This window comes from Eptatretus burgeri, chromosome 8 (assembly GCF_056783735.1).
Source record: "Eptatretus burgeri isolate ZD-2024b chromosome 8, Ebu_testis_v1, whole genome shotgun sequence".
In the NCBI taxonomy this organism is placed as follows: Eukaryota; Metazoa; Chordata; class Myxini; order Myxiniformes; family Myxinidae; genus Eptatretus; species Eptatretus burgeri.
In genome coordinates, this window is record NC_140968.1 from 45,161,889 (window position 1) to 45,179,393 (window position 17,505).

Below are 17,505 nucleotides of genomic sequence, written 5' to 3' on the forward strand. Positions count from 1 at the left end.
TCCAGAGTTCAAATCCCGCTCAGCTGTTGAATTAATACCAGATGGGGTTAACTCGGCCTGTCATCCTTCCGAGGTCGTCAAAATGAGTGCCAGCATGCTGGTATCCTGTGTCGGAGTGGCGACCCATCCAGGATTGTGCCCAATAGCCAAGGAGACTGCGTAGGCAACACCAACGCTCTGCACAGAGTATGATCCCAATCTCCTCCTATTCTGATTGTGATGCAACTCCCTCCTGTGACATCACCATAGAATAATATCCTTGGATCCCCAAGAGCACTTGAACAGCATAGACATACTTTGGGATATTGAGATGGTGCAAGGAACCAATGCTAAAAGTTCAACAGGGCTTTGATTGATGTGTGCTAACCACCATGGGAAGCAAGGAGGCTGACGTTTCAGGCATTAACCCTTCCATGCGGCTCAGCAAAACCACCTCTTCCTTTTTCTCAGCTCATTCAGGATGCACATGTTCAATTAATAACCCTCTCCTGGTTAAACTCCAAAAATCCAGGCTTTCCACATACCTCCCCTGTTTTGTTAATAGTTTCTTCTATTTGTGGTACTGGCCTCTTGAGACAGTTCAATCTCGCTCTTCTCTCCAGGGCTTCAAGCAAGCAGTGCACCACTATCTGAGGTCCATACCCCATCCATTCCCACAATCTTTTGAACCCCCCCCTCCATTAACCTTACCTCTCCTAATCCTAACCTCAATCTTTTGAACCCCCACCCCCCAACCATTAACCTTACCTCTCCTAATCCTAACCTCAATCTTGTGGGTTACTGTGTTGCCTACCCTCCTCTCTCTCCTCTTTTGCCAGTTCATTCCCTTGCTTATTCTTTCGAACTAAGCCACACTCGCCCCACTGTCTCTGTGTTGCCTTTTTCCCTGTCATCTCACTCTTCCATGAGCCTCAAATTTGTATCCAAGAATTTTATTTTTCAAAAAAAGCCGTTCCTGAATGACAGATGTTGCCTTTTGCGACCCAGAAACAGAATATATATTTTTAAACCCCCAAAAAGAAGCACCTGGCTTCTGCGAGGCTGGATCAATTTTAAAGGTGCACCATTACAGGCAAAAAAACTGCATCATGAAGGATACAGTCGTTCTTATGTGACCTTTAAGCTGGCTGTCCCATCTAATAGATTCTCAGCATTAAAATCCCACAGTACCTGCAATTTTATTTTTAAAATAGTATGTCATTGCACACCAAAATCATAGTCAAATCTATGAAGGTGACACTGCATAGCTGCGCCTCAAGAAATAATGCTAAACCTGCAGTACAGCTTGAACTGTCCATGCATCATCACACCAAAATCATCCCTTTGGCCATTTATTGAAAAGGAAAGACAAAACACTTCACAGACAAACCAAAAGAGGCTCTTCAAGGCTGGAAGCTTGTTTAGAATCTCCCATAAACAGAAATACTATTAAAAAAAAACATAATAGTCATCTTCTGTAACCTCGCGGTTGAAGGATCATTGTCAACATAAGATATCGATCAAAACTATACAAAATTAGCTTATTATCAAAAGGCATGCAATCATTAAATACCATACACAAGTCTTGAATATGGAAAAGTTAATTTTGCTCAGTATGACTTTTGCCATGAGCGCCAATACATCCAAAAAGGCAGGAGTGGGTTACGGAGCTGCAAACTTGGGTGGAACACGTCAAAATCGACTTTCCTCACTCTCTTCAGGTAATCCTCAACAAGTACCTGCACGTGAATCAGTCAGTCATGACTTGGCTGAACTCGGTGGTTCAGGTTAAATTTAAGATAAATTGAAAATAACATTTGCATACGATAATAAGTAAAAAAAGAAAGCATCCCAAAAAGCAAAGGCCATCCATGTCCGCTTTGTATTTTAAACTTGATGAAAACAACAGCCCTTAAAAAATAAATAAATACATAAGTTAGTAAAAGAAGTGAAATCAATTCAACAGTGTTGTTCATATTCTCATTAGGGTTTGTTGAAAACTTTATGACAAAAGCTCAAATGGTTAAAAAAAAAAAAACAGAAAAAGGTATCGTCTGGACAGACAGACAAGCGGTCATAGACAGGTACTTGTGAAATCACTCTGTGACCTTGACCTTTGGACCTCAAAAATAACAGACTTCTAGCTTTTGATTGGTGAATCAATTCAGTGACCTAATATGCAAATTCTGTTCAAATTTCAAGTCGATTGATGATTTTGTGACCTTGACCGTTTGACGCAATTATTGAGTGTTCTCCATATTCTCAAAATCAAGGTTTGTTGAAAATTTGATGACAAAAGCTGAAATGGTAAAAGGTTATGGCCTGGAAAGACAGACAGACAGACAGACAGGCACAGACACAAGCGAATGCAAAACCCCGCCTCCAGCTGCGCCGGTGGATGGGCTAACGATGGAAACCTACAGAAACATAATGTTTGAAGAGATTCCACATCATAAACAAGGTGAATGTTGCATCTTCTGTCACAAAGATATTTCTACAAGAAAATGTCCCATGTGGGTGAACTTGAAGTGAACACAAGCCCCGTCTGTCACTCTACATGAGTTAGTAGCATGTCTGTACTCTCTTTGGTCTTGCGTTGCCTCTGACATCTACCCCTCTCCAGTGCCTTTGGGTTACCTGCATGACTGTGCTCCTCAACAAACACTTCTTTTGGTTACCTTGCTCACATCCAAGCTGCATATACTTATCTCCAACCTTTCATTTCCCTTTTTTCCATTTAGGAAGTCACTTTATATGCCTGGTGTTGGCTTAATGGTTAGAGTGGTGGGCTTGGGATCCTAGGATCCCGAGTTTCAATCCCGCTCAGCTGTTGAATCAATACCAAGTGGGGTTGGCTCTGCCTGTCATCTTTCCGAGGTCGGCAAAATGAGTGCCAGCTTGCTGGTATCCTATGTCGGAGTGGCGACCCGTCCAGGATTGTGTCCAATAGCCAAGGAGACTGCTTAGGAAGCACCAACGCTCTGCACAGAGTGTGGTCCCAATGGATGGATGGAAGTCGCTTTCCTGTTTTCCTTCACTGGTTCCGCATGTCATTTCAACAATTCCAAGGACAATAATAAGTACATCAGATAATTCAGGTGACAGATATATTTCAAGTTGGTCTTTTGGGAAGAGAGTGAGTTTGTGTCAATGGCCATTAGCAAATTTATCATTACAGCTATTTCATTGTTCTATAGAGAGTTAATGGTCATTCTTTTCCCACTGTGAATACTGTCATTATTTTTACAAGTCATAAACAGAGACACAACAACATCCACACAGTCGGTAGATTCGGGGAGGGTAGCTTTAAGAGTAGTAAAATAGAACAAATGAAGTGAAGGGAAAATATGGTAGGAGGGGAGAAAATGGGTGGGGAGTAGGTTGGGAGAAAAGAATGTCAACCACACCAAAAACTTAAGCAGGAGCAGCAAGATGCACAAATCAGTGAGGACAAGGTAGACAAATATTTGTAGGACAAATGTGAAATTATTTTAGGTCCACCACAATAAGCAACGACAACAATTGTGCAGATTCGTGTGAACAAGCAGCATTCAAAAACACGAGATACAACAATCCAAGATACACCAACACTGATTATTTTCAACACTCAAATATGTACTGTACGATTGGTATAAAAAAAAATACGACTGTATATGTATTCATATATATATATATATATATATATATATATATATATATATATATATATATATATATATATATAGATATATATATATATATATATATATATATATACATATATATATATATATATATACATATACATATACATATACATATACATATACATAAACATATACATATACATATACATATACATATACATATATATATATATATATATATATATATATATATATATATATATATATATATTGATGAACCATACTCTTTACAGAGCGTTGGTGCTGCCGAAATAGATTCTTGGCAGGGTTGCACTCGATGGTTTGCCACTGCCTTCCCAGCATTAATCGTCCATGCTCTATCAATTTCAATACTGAGCGTCAATCAAGCGAGGAAGCGGCATGTACCATTTTTGTTTGGTATGACACGGATCGGGTTAAAACCACTGACTTCCCAGACTTGGAGCAGACACTCAAACCATTCTGACGTGCGCACGCACACACACACACCTCCGTTCCACCCTCTGACACCCGCATATGGAAATGACAACCACGAACACACTTACTTTTTTTGGTGTGCCTTGGACTATTGCGAGAATCTCATTTGTAGAACATTTTGAATTATATGACAAGTTTAGGGCAGTTGACCTTGTCCGTAGTTAACAAAAAGATAAAAAGATAGGTGCATCCAACCAATATTCATACAAAGATCGACTCTGCCGATTTTGTAGCACACAGGTGAGAGTCGATCTTGCCTCAGTGGATATTTCATATACTTCCCAACGGACTGATTCAGGACAAAAAGACTCCAGCTTGCTCTTTATTCGGTTCTTCCACATGATAATGTCTGAAATGAACTTTGAAACAATCTATTTTTAGGTACTACATGTTTGCTATATATATATATATATATATATATATATATATATATATATATATATATATATATATATATATATATATATATATATATATATATATATATATATATATATATATATACTGTATGATACTCTTGTTCACCATCTAATAGGAAAACATTATTTTAAATGTAGATATAAACTAAACTTGAAAACCCTGGATTACCCATGCTATAGCTGAAACCCTAAACTTTACCCAAAATGGTAGTTTGTGCCCGATGCGGTGCATTACGAACTGTATTCTTACCGTTTGGATAAATGCCACTCTTGCAGCTTTGGGAACATTCTTTTGCAGTGACTTTGCCTAAAAATGGGGGGGAAAGGCCAATCAAATTACTTTCCCACGCAGCATATGGCTCAATGGTACGTATTGCTTTTACACACAAAAGTGAAATCAAATTCCCACCGAAGAAAGCACAGCATTACCATACAAAATCAACAGATGGTCACAATGCAGATGATTTGAATGAACTTTTAAATTACAGTTTGTAAAGTGACATTGTTCACATGAATCGATTACTTCCTCTGTTTCACTATTAAATATAATGACCAAGCAATGTATGTTGTTATGGCAACAATGGCTTTAGTAACCTGCTGAAGAGTACACAAAGACCTCTTGTACAAACAAATTAGATCATTTGCAAACACAATCTGCTTCCATGATCACCAATGTATTCGTTCATCTACCTGTACATGGATCATGGATCTCATTTTACTTGTTTTAACTTAATAATGTGACAAATGAAGACTATGCAAGGTTTATACACCAATTTGTATTTCGATTATTTCTGATATTTGAGTGACAAATTATTAAACTAACAAACACTTCTTTCATGATACCTCTCAACATGAGTGTAATGCATTTTATAGCATGTATGGTGTTTCATCTAGATTCTAGATTGTTTTTGAAGAGATGGTTTTAATATTTCATAAGGAATCTAAATATGATGTAATGCAAGGGGAAGAGGTGGGATTCTGTAAGAGAAGGAGAAAGGGAAAGGAAGTTCATAAAGAGATAGGATTAAAAAGGAGGCAAAATTAATGTGTACATGAAAGAGGGTGGGGGGGGGGGATATAGGGGTTTGGGCAAAATTCTTATTTCAAATATTTTATTGTCAAGTCTGAGACTGCATTACGGCGTAACGTCTCGCGCTAAGCTAGGCCTCTATCGACATGCACATCATCCCGACATCCAGCACTCAGCCCATCCTGTCGCTTCGCTGAAGGAAGTGAACACCATAACCCATATATCTAACTCTGTATGATTATCTGACGTCCATAAGTGAATGGTTGAATGCCAGATTTAGTAAAATGGTGGTATAGTGATACGGCATTATGTACAGGACATTACGGTGTTATATTTAGCACTAAGCTAGGCCTTTATGGCGGTGTATTATTCATGACTCCATGAGAATTGCATTTTGCAACTCGAAAAAAAAAGAAAAGAAAAGATGACATAACGTTTGATCCCTGGGAAGATAAAACAAATTCATATTGTTTTTTGGCAAATAAGTGTGTGTATCACTAAAATGAACGCTGGCTTGTTAACAGTACACAAAATGCTTCTCAAATATTCACTGCCAATAATCAATACTAGCGATACCCATGCACATGCACGGGATAGCAGTACAACATAGCTGGTAGCAGACGACAGACCGTACATAGGGAATGACAAAAATACGCATTGTGCAAAATGCAAGTGGTACTATGGAACGCCAAGACTTCCCAAACATTGTCGGCATGTCCGCTAAGTGTCACAGCAATTTCATAGGGATCGTGTGACGGCGAGCAGAGTTTTTAGTGTGCAATCTTGGTATTATAATCGAGATTACTGTACTTTAACATATACAAGTTATGTTGTTCAACTCCCGACAGTGAAGCGACAGGTTCAATGCTCGTACATTATGAATGGTATAGGCTGGCTCCCGGTGGCATCAATTAGTATGCAACATGTTGATATCAAACATGTGACAAATTACTCCAAGAATTTGGCTTACTGGCATTGCTTCTCTTCTCTGTACCAAATATTAATGTATTTTTTTAAGCTTTAAGACTTTCAACTTAAAATCAGCTTTTTCATGATTCTAAGGTAGTAAAACAATGGGGTCTGTACTCTACCAGCCAAGGGACAAAACTTTATGTTTTCTGTAAACAGTATTAATGCATGGTTTAACAGAGTTGTGGAAGTCCTGGATATTAGTGTTATGGTTGTGTTTGTATATGGAGGAATTTCATACGAAAGTTAGGATTGAATTGAGTTGTTTGGTCCGTGGACGTGTAGGAGACATCTCAATGTAATTAAGTAGGGAAGCTGAGCTTAAGTGTTACGTGTCACAACATGGGGGGGGGGGGGGGAGGGTGGTGCGGTGTCAATTAGATAAGGATTAACGATAAGTTCTCCCAGTATGTAATTGTCCGCCTGTGACTTTTCCCTATGTTTTTGTATTACAAACCATGGAAGAGGTGCGTTTTTAGAACCTGACCAAGTAGGCAAGAAGCCCCGCTTCCAAGGGTGACGGCAGGCAAAGTCACGCCCCCGAGGCTGATGATTGATGGGCATGGCGTTAGTGGCAGGAAGAAGAAGAGGGTGTAGGAGGCAGACAATCAGAGAGGATGGGGAAGCAACTCGTAGCAAGGAGAAACGCACGAGTGCGGAGTGAGGGGCACACGCGGCCGAGAGAGAACATAGCTAGGAGATGGCCTGTAAGAACAGGGCTTTAGGCTGGCTTTCCTTCGACGCATGAAGAAGACCGCACTATATTCGTATTCGTGCTGACACGATTTGGCACGTGTGCTGAAGCGAGACGCTGGCCATTGACTCTTGGCTGGTCGTATGCGATGGCCCTTGAAGCCTCGTGTATGTCACCGAAGGGGACGGCGCCATTCTAAGCTTTGGTGTTGAAACCTGCTCACAAATTGTCTGACGTATGTTTGCCCCCTTGCAAAAGAGCGGCTTGGAGCTATTTTGCATGCGTCTGCACGTGCAGGAGGAAGCGCCTCGATTCCAAGTTCCACAAAGACCATCTCTGGACCAAGCTAAGTGCCGGAATAAAGGAGGGATTTTCCTTCATTTTGTTTCCCCTTATCCATATTTAAGTCTGTGTCTGGAGACTTTAGCTTACCTCACAAATTATTGTTATATTCTGATTATTGTCCTTTGTAAATATTTGTCGATTTTCATGAAATTGCTGCATATATTTAAGGTTGCTGTGTCTGTGTATTTGTCATGGGGTTCGAGTATAAGCCTCCCTGTGCATCCATCTGTGCCTCCGTAGCTCCGCCAATGCGCCACACCTCTCCCGTGCATGTTAGAATCTTTTACAGCCTATGGAGCTATCAATCAAGGAGTTTTGTCATCGCGCCAACCTCCACAACCTGAAGTGTAGCGGTGAGGCAGCAAGTGCGGACCATGATGCCGCATCAGAGTTTCCAGAAAAGTTGAAGAAGATGATTGAGGAAGGGGGTTACTCACCGAAGCAAGTCTACAATATTGACGAAACCGGATTGTTTTGGAAAAGAATGCCCTCCCGTACATACACCGCACGAGAAGAAAAGACTGCTCCAGGGTTTAAAGCAGCAAAGGACAGGCTGACCTTATTACTCGGTGGAAATGCAGAAGGGGATGTAAAACTCAAACCGCTTCTTGTTTACGTTTCTGAAAACCCACGAGCGCTAAAGGGTTGCCTCAAGCCACAACTTCCCGTAATATGGTGGTCAAATACAAAGGCTTGGATGACTGGGGCATTGACCCACAATTACGTGATCAATCACTTCTCCAATCATGTTGAGAAGTACTCCAAGGAGAACAACATTGACAACAAATATTTGCTGCTTGTAGACAATGCTCCTGCCCATCCTCAGCATATGGAAGACTGGTGTGAAAACGTGCAGGTAGTATTTTTACCACCAAATACTCCCTCACTTTTACAGCCTATGGATCAGGGAGTTATTGCTGCTTTTAAAGCCTATTATGTTAAGCATACCATGCTGCAGCTTATCAAAAAAACTGATAAGGACAAGCTATCAATCAAGGAGTTTTGGCGAACATACAACATAACAAGGACAAATGTGTACAAGAGCCACATCCTAAAGGTTTTGTCTTCACCAGAAGAAGAACAACAACAACTTCCAATATTTCGTCACGTGCCTTGATGGAGCCAATAGCGAGACCCGTCATGGAGGCTCCTCCTCGTTCATGACGAGAAAAGTGTATTTACGAAATTACAATACATTAAATGGAATAATCTTTAAATAATAACGTGAACTTTTCGAAACTTTAAAGCAAATGTCCGAATATATTTAAAAGTTCATGATAGACGCTCTCAAATGGAACCTTCAATGCGAGGATGTGTACAGGTGTTTAGTATTTAAGGAGATCCGGATCCTGTATATAAAAGAGCCGCGTCCTAAAGGTTTTGTCTTCACCAGAAAAAGAACAAGAACAAGAACAAGAACAATAATAATAATAATAAGAAGAACAACGCCGAGCTCTCTTAGAGCCAGCATTCACTACGCGAGAGACGCGGCTAAAAATGGCTTTGGAAAACATTAAGGATTTGTGGGCGGAGGTGAGTGCCTCCACAATGAACGCTGTGTGGAAGAAAGTGTGGCCTGAGTGTGTCCACAATTTCACGGGGTTTGCTGATGTTCTGTTATTACAAGTCAAATTGTAGACCTGGCGCAGGAGGCTGGTTTTGAAGAGGTTGAAGAAGAGGATGTGGATGACTTACTGGAGTCTCATGCAGAACCCTTAAGCATTGAAGATCTCATGGAGTTGGAACAGCAGTGGGATCTTGAGGAAGAAGAAGAAGAAGAAGATGCGTTGACACCTTCATCCAAGCATCTCACCATGAAAAACCTTAGCCAAATTCTCAGCTCATTTGAAAATGCCATAGAATTTGTTATTGAGCAAGATCCAAATCTTGAAAGGAGCACTGATTTTAGCTGTGTTGTTAATGATGCCCTTTGTTGCTCCAAGGAACTTTATGCAGCAAAGAAAAAGAAAGCCATCCAGCCCACCCTCCATACATTTTTCAAGCCAAAAGATGCAGCACCAACTACATCCACCATCTTAGGCCATGGGCCAGATATGGTCCACGTGCACCCCCCCCCCCCACAACCCTTCGACCCCATATTTTTCTGAAGCCTTAGGGTCCCCTGAGCATGAATTCAACTGGTAACAGTGAATAAACTGGGACTCACTATCCATTTTCCAACCATATCTGACGGTACCCTCAAAATGTCAACTTTTCCTCAGTTTCGCACATAAAAAATCCCGTGACTGATAAGATCTCTGCAGTTGCCCAATAAGCATTACCATAAACAAATTATATCTCAAATGAAAGATTATCACATGCAGATTTTCAAAATAGAGTCATCTGTCAAATTTAATAGCGTTATGTTTGTCCCAAGAAATGATGAAGAGGAGTACCTCGCCTTTCCTTTTGACAACTCAGATATCTGAAATAATAACGTATATTCATGCTCATTTTACCTGACACAAACAAATAAATACGTCTATGATATCACAAATTTTACTACCTTTCTATTGATACCAAAATTGTCCCACACCAACTAAAGATGTAACAGGTATTACGTCTTAAACATAAAGTACATCACTGTTGCAACACCCAACATGTAGTCACCAGTAAGACGTAAGTCTGAGAAAATATTCCTTACTTCACATAAAGAATATAAATTATAAGTTTATTTGAGAAAAACAATTGAAACTTATTATGTCATGTCCACAAAATGTCATTGTGCATGGATTACGCATAATATTCATTATCGCTATCGTCATCACTCTCCAATGCCTGCTGTATATCATCAAATGCATCCATATCTGAATCCTCATCAGAGTCAGTGTCATCACGTGTGACTTCAGCAATGTCAGCCAGTTGCCATGGGAGGACATCTCCTTCATACCACAGAGGATCAAGGTCACCATCCTTTTCCTCCCAACCATGGGAGGCCAACAGAAGTACTGGCCTTCGGAATCTGTGGTTGTGGAATATGCGCGGTCTTCCAAATCCGTACTTGGTGGTTTACTCTCCGAATGTGCTGGGTAAGAGCTCGCTTACAAGGTGGTAAGTTAGCCATATCCACATTCCAGTCATTAACCATCCCATAACGGAGTACAAAAGTTGTACAAGAAGGCTTGCGTGCTGCTGAAGAGGCCACCAGAGAAGTTGGACAGCCTTATGTCATTACTACATTTGACTTGGGAGTTTGCATGAAGGCCTACCCATTAGTGTGGAACTCACCAGACAAGTATGAGAGCCACATAATTCTAATTGGCACATTCCACCTCATATGTGCTTATATGAAGATGATTGCCAAAAAGATGGCTGGGTCTCGGTTAGCAGATGGTCTCCTAGAAGCAGGACTAATCAGTGGAGGATCTTTGGGTGGTGTGATGTCCGGGAAGCACGACGACAGAGCGCTACATTGTCACAAGATTATGTTGGAATGTCTTGAAAGATTGCTCACAGAGGAGTACCTCAAAGATAAAAGCACTGATGATCTGTTCTCTTCTTTCTCTGATTAATCATCAGATAAGCTACGTACCCTCGTAGATTCCCACAGCCAAGATACTTTGAATACTGTCTTGATGGACAATTCCATTGTCCAATTCATTGAGCAGTATGCAGAATTCAAAAAAGGAGTCACAAATGGACGTTTGAGGAAGACTGCACAGCTGTGGTTGTTATACATGGACCATGTCTGTTTAATTCTATCACACCTTGAAGCTGTAAAGACAAACAACTTTCTTTTGTATGCTGCATCCATCATTCGCATGACGTCTCTCTTCTTCAGTTTCGGTGGACAGAACTATGCAAGGTATCTGACATATTTCTCTGTGTTCATAGCTAATATAGACTACTCACACCCAAGGACACTATCACTGATCAAGAGAGGAGCTATCAGTGTCGCACGCTCCTTTATCCCTGGCAATCGTTGTGCAGTGGATAAAACCATGGAGGAGACCTTCATGAGGCACGCTAACTCACATGGTGGTGCTAGAACCAGTGCAGCAGGTACATCTGGACTACTCACCAACTACCAGGCCTACCAGAGATGGGTAAGGACAACACATGCAAGGTTTCTATGTTGATGCTGCACTTGGAATGGCTCACATGTTGGACAGTGGAGAGGGAACAAAGCATCGTGATACACATCCGACAGAGGTTACAAAAGGAGAGAAGTTGGTGAAAAGGGCCAAAGATGCCATGGGAAGTTTTCTTAATCCTTTCAATATAGAGACAAATGATAAATTGTTGATACTCTCATCAGGAAATGCTGCATCTGATGCTGTTTCAGACGATGTTCTAAAGGCTGAAGCTGTTGGTGAAAAAGCACGGGATGATTTTATTGAAGCTTGACTGAAGAAAACACATTTCTACTCTGGAGAAACTGGGCGATGCTTGGGATATTCCTGATGAGCTCATTGATGAGTTGGACACCTTCACGTGTGCCATATATGGTAGAGCGTCAAAGGTGTCAAAAGTTGATGATCTGCGACTCATTCGTATAAACGAGTTCTGTGCTAGGCAAAGTCATCTTGTGCCTTCAGGGAATGTGGATATGGCTAACTTACCACCTTGTAAGCAAGCTCTTACCCAGCACATTCGGAGAGTAAACCACCAAGTACGGATTTGGAAGACCGTGCATATTCCACAACCACAGATTCTGAAGGCCAGTCAGGGACATGGTTGGGAGGAAAAGGATGGTAACCTTGATCCTCAATAGTATGAAGATTTCCTCCCACGGCAACTGGCTGACATTGCTGAAGAAGTCACACCTGACGGCACTGACTCTGATAAGGATTCGGATATGGATGCATTTGATGATATAGAGCAGGCATTGGAGAGTGATGACGACAGCGATAATGAATATTATGCGTAATCCATGCACAATGACATTTTGTGCACATGACATAATAAGTTTCAATTGTTTTTCTGAAATAAACTTATTATTTATATTCTTTTTGTGAAGTAAGGAATATTTTCTCAGTCTTACGTCTTACTGGTGACTACATGCTGGGTGTTGCAAAAGTGATGTACTTGTGTTTAAGACGTAATACCTGGTACATCTTTAGTTGGTGTGGGACAATTTTGGTATCAATAGAAAGGTAGTAAAATTTGTGATATCATAGAAATAGTTATTTGTTTGTGTCAGGTAAAATGAGCATGAATATACGTTATTATTTCAGATATCTGAGTTGAATCCGAGTTGTCAAAAGGAAAAGCGAGGTACTCCTCTTCATCACTTCTTGGGACAAACATAACGCTATTAAATTTGACAGATGACTATTTTGAAAATCTGCATGTGATAATCTTTTATTTGATAAATAATTTGTTAATATTACTGCTTATTGGGCAACTGCAGAGATCTTATCAGTCAGGGGATTTTTTATGTGTGAAACTGAGGAAAAGTTGTCATTTTGAGGGTACCGTCAAATATGGTTGGAAAATGGATAGCGAGTCCCAGTTTATTCACTGTTACCAGTTGAATTCATGCTCAGGGGACCCTAAGGCTTCAGAAAAATATGGGGTCGAAGGGTTGTTTTGTTTAACACAGTTTCGCTTACCATAAGGTTTTCCAGGAACGCAACCCTTGCGAAAAGCGAGAACTTGCTGTAATTAAATAAGTTTGTATAAGGATATTGCATTGCTGTGTTGATTGACTGTCTGGACACGACTTTGAAGTTGTCGGTCCATTGATGTTGAGTAATTTACTGATGTGGGCCTGTGACTGGGGTTGTGGATCTGCCGTTTAGAGAGGTTCTGGGCTGAAAGGATCGAAACCTCGATAAAAAAAAAAAACTTCGCCCAGCTGATGATCCGGCCAGTAGGGAAATCAGGAAATTGCTTGCAAGTTAAGGTTATAACTTCAAATAAAATAGCTTTTGTAAGTACTTACCAGTACAGTGTGTGTGTGTGTGTGTGTGTGTGTGTGTGTGTGTGTGTGTGTGTGTGTGTGTGTGTGTGTGTGTGTGTGTGTGTGTGTGTGTGTGTGTGTGTGTGTGTGTGTGTGTGTGTGTGTGTGTGTGTGTGTGTGTGTAGTCTGGCTGCCTTCGTGGAACTACTGTGCATTGATTTCCTTCTTTTTTTTTTTTACTTCGACAGTTAATTATAGCAATAAAAAGTTCCAAGTTGCCCGTTTTTGTTTTGTTGGTTGTTATGGTGACAGGAAACAAGCATATGTTCCTCTTTTTTTCAAGTTAATTAACAAGAAAGCCACAATGTTCTTATGCAAAACCAAACAATATCAGGAATCTTACATGCTGCAGATGGACATGAGCTTGGCTGGCCAAGTCGAAGACGACATCCCGAATGGCACGTTCATGCCTCCGACGCAGAATGTCCTCTTGAGAGGCACCATGCTATGAGAAGAAGTTTACGTTATTTGCAAAGGCAAATTGGAGAAGGGGCATTGAAAAAGCATCGGCACCCTCGAGTCATGGCTTTTTGCTCATGATAAAACATGCATGCTTGTTACATCATGAAATATGCCAGTACAGCACTGTATTATATTAATCCTATAGTTGCCATTGCAGAGTGTAGTCCAGCAGTTTGCAGTTCGTTATAGATTTATGGATCTCACTTAAATTGAGCCTCGAATTCTCATCAAATTTTATGCAAAGAAGCTGCAATTCCAAAGAACTTGACAAATGCATCGTGGCACGTGTTTGACAAAGGTGTCCTTATATTCTTCAGTGGCAAAACTGGAAGCTGCCTTTAAGAATGGATGCGTGCCCACTGAATATGACTCTGGATCAATGACCACTACCCTCACACTGTTGCCAAAGATAAGGCAATAGACAAGGAGGATCACCACAATAAAGTCACCAATATATCAAGAGAACTTGGACCGTCTCAAGACAGCATTTTCACAATCACCCATGAACATTTGTGCATGTCCAAAGTCACAGCAAGGTGGGTGCCGTAAAACCTCAACGATCATGACAGACAGCAGCAACTGGCACAGGTCACAGGCTTGTTGAACTGTTCAACACAGATCCAGCCAACTTTATCATCAAACTGATAACTGGTGAAGAAATGTGGCTTCATCACTGGGATTATGTAACAAATTTGAATCAATGCAACAGAAGTACAAGGGTCACTGCCACGCATAACTTTCAGTCGGCAAGATCCTGGCCTCACCAATTTGACAACATACCTCATAAAGCTATGATGACAGGAGATTATGCCAGACTCATGCAAATATTGTGGCAGGCCATTAAGGAAAACACCAAGGGATACAAACCAAAAGTGTGCTCTTGCCTTCATGGCAATTGTGATCCAGGGATACCTGTGTACAGAATATGTTGCACAGACTGCTATTTTTGAGTTTTGGTTCGAGCAGGTGGATCACCTTCTGTACCATCTGGATCTGACCTGCAATGAGAGTTCAGCTCTTGCATATAGTCATGGCCAAAATATTGTTGCGGATTCGCGCCCGCCGGCGTGCGAACGGCCACGTAACTCGAATCGCAGCACGTCGCCCATCGGACGGACAATCCAGTCGTGACCCTCTCGGACTAACGCCGGGAACTCGTCACGGGTGGACCTTTCGGTCTCACCACGATCGTGCCAATCGGCCCCCGCGTGGGATAGGGTTGCTCGCCAAATTCGACCTACCTAAGTACCCACACGGAGGGTAGACCGGGCGATCGCACCTCGCCGCAGGTGGACTTCGGACACGGGCCACTTTAAGCGACCCGTTCCGTACTATCGGGATAACCGAGCGGTGTTATTCGTCGGCCTCGACGGTTCGATTAATTATCGGGCGTTTTAGCCCACGACCAACCCTTTACGTGAAGCAAGATGGAGATTCAATGAAAGAAAAGACGAAGCGAAGCGGGAAAACAGTTCAACATAACTCACATTTATTTCGCGATGAACGGAAAGCACACATATACAATTACACCAAAAGCACATGTAAAAGGAGAAGAAACACAATATTACACAAAAAGCAAATATAAAAGAAGAAGACAATGCAGAGCTATCCGACTACCGAGCACACGGCAACACTTATACAATTTTACTTCACAGACGGCGCCGACAACACATATTCCCAAAGCAAAAGAAAAGAACCACCCTCAAGGATGAGGGGGGTAGGCGGACCTGGGGCCGAGACCGTGTCGGGCCTACCCGTCTGATGATGAGACGCGGAGTGGCGGTGGCGCCTCAACTCCGCGGGCCTCGCGGACAGTGTCTGGTAGGGGGTGGGAAAGGGGCCCCCTTGTCGCACTATCTCAGCGCGGGGGGAAACAGGAGGGGGTTGTTGATGCTCGGGGGGGAGGAGGATATCACCGTCTCGGGTCCTGCGACGAGCGTCTCCACCTCGACCTCGGTCGCGCCGCCGGCCTCTCCCTCTGCAGCTCCCGGCACCGACGCAAGCACCCCCTCATCCGCCTTCGCCGTCGCCACCTCTCCACAGCTCCGTCTAATCGCCCTCTCCATCTCCTCTCTTGGCTCGTCCCAACTCTTCACTCTTGACTTCTCCCCTCCGAACTCACAACTGCCAACTGAACTGCTTGGCGAGCGCGGCCGTTTATATCCCCCGTGGCCTCGCTCCCCCACCTTTGACCCTTTACCTCCGACCCTTCACCTCCAACTGGCTCCCCATTGGACTGAGGAAAAGTGGGCGTGAATGCTTTTTGATCCATGAATTTGCATATAGTGACCGCACTCCAACGCCCTGGAGGCGGGGCCAAATCGCCCCACGCTCACCAATTGGACGGAACAGAAGTGGGCGTGAGTCGTTTTTGATCCGTTTTCCTCGGAAAGTCTGTGATGTCTCTGAACACGCTGCTCGGTGCGCGCCCCGCACGAGCCCAGCATCGGCGCCCACAAGTGGCGTGGGAATGACGGTGATGCGATGGTGGCGAGTTGTGACGGTAAAGGTCGTGGCTGTTGTTGTGAAGCGGCGTTGTGGTTGGTGGTTGTTGTTGTGAAGCGGCGTTGTGGTTGGTGGTTGTTGTTGTGAAGCGGCGTTGTGGTTGGTGGTTGTTGTTGTGAAGCGGCGTTGTGGTTGGTGGTTGTTGTTGTGATGGCTGTTGAGACGTGGTTGGTGGTGGTAGTAATGGCGGCTGGTCCAAAATAAAGATAGTAAAAGAAAAACGGCTATCCTGAAGAGTCGCAGCCCGACTGAATGACATTTATTCCCTCGAAACAACGGGTTTGGGCCTAACTACACATATACTTACAGAGATATCTCACCTAAGGGACCTGAATGGTGGTTTGTGAATTTCGTCAACCACAACAATATATTGGTACCCTTGCACTTTTTTTCAAATAATGCACCATTTCTTCCAGAAAATTGTTGAAATAAAAAAAATATTTTGTTATCCACATATTTATTTCTTTGGTTTGCAGTGGAACAAAACTTCCAAAAAAAAAAAAAAAATTAAAACAATTACAAAATCTTAGCTTATTCCACACAGAAATCCTAAAATGGCCTGGACAATATTATTGGCACCTTTTAGAAGTTGATCAATATAATTAGATTTCAAGCAGGTGATTTTTCTTTACTTTGGAATTGAACTCACCTGTGGTGAGTTGCAGGCACCTGCAATATAAAAATCACTCATTCAACCAGTTTAAATGGAGAAAAGGAGTCATTCTGCTGTTTTATGTCACTGTGTGTAACGCAATGAGCATGGAGAAAAGAAGGAAATCCAGAGAATTGTCTGAGGAAGTCAGACACAAGATTGCAGCTAAGTATGGACAATCTCAAGGCCACAAGTCCATCTCCAGAGACCTTGATGTTCCTGTGTCCACTGTACGTAATGTTATCAGGAAGTTTAAGGCCCACAGCACTGAAGCCAACCTCCCTGGACGTGGCCGCAAGAGAGAACTTGATCGAAGATTGCAGCGAAGGATTGTTCAAATGGTGGAGAAAGCAACTCAATCAACTGCCAAACAGATTCAAGCTGACCTTCAGACACAAGGTAC

General features: G+C 42.2%; 1 protein-coding gene across 4 annotated transcripts in view; it reads right to left on the minus strand.

Moving 5' to 3' along the window:
• Positions 1-1,145: 1,145 nt before the first annotated feature.
• NDUFAF6 (NADH:ubiquinone oxidoreductase complex assembly factor 6) overlaps positions 1,146-17,505 on the minus strand; it is a 56,671-nt gene continuing 40,311 nt past the window's right edge. The window contains exons 7-10 of one of the 4 annotated variants that reach the window (XR_015060874.1): positions 13,827-13,928; positions 9,274-9,335; positions 4,791-4,847; positions 1,644-1,718 (exon numbers count right to left, since the gene is read on the minus strand). Coding sequence is in view for 3 of the 4 variants with exons in the window: in XM_085891826.1 (XP_085747952.1) it covers positions 1,590-1,718; positions 4,791-4,847; positions 13,827-13,928 (288 nt within the window). In the remaining variant the exon portion in view is untranslated. Of the gene's footprint in view, positions 3,284-4,790; positions 4,848-9,273; positions 9,336-13,826; positions 13,929-17,505 lie in introns of all 4 variants that reach the window. The other 3 variants (XM_085891825.1, XM_085891826.1, XM_085891824.1) reach the window with 3 other exon arrangements.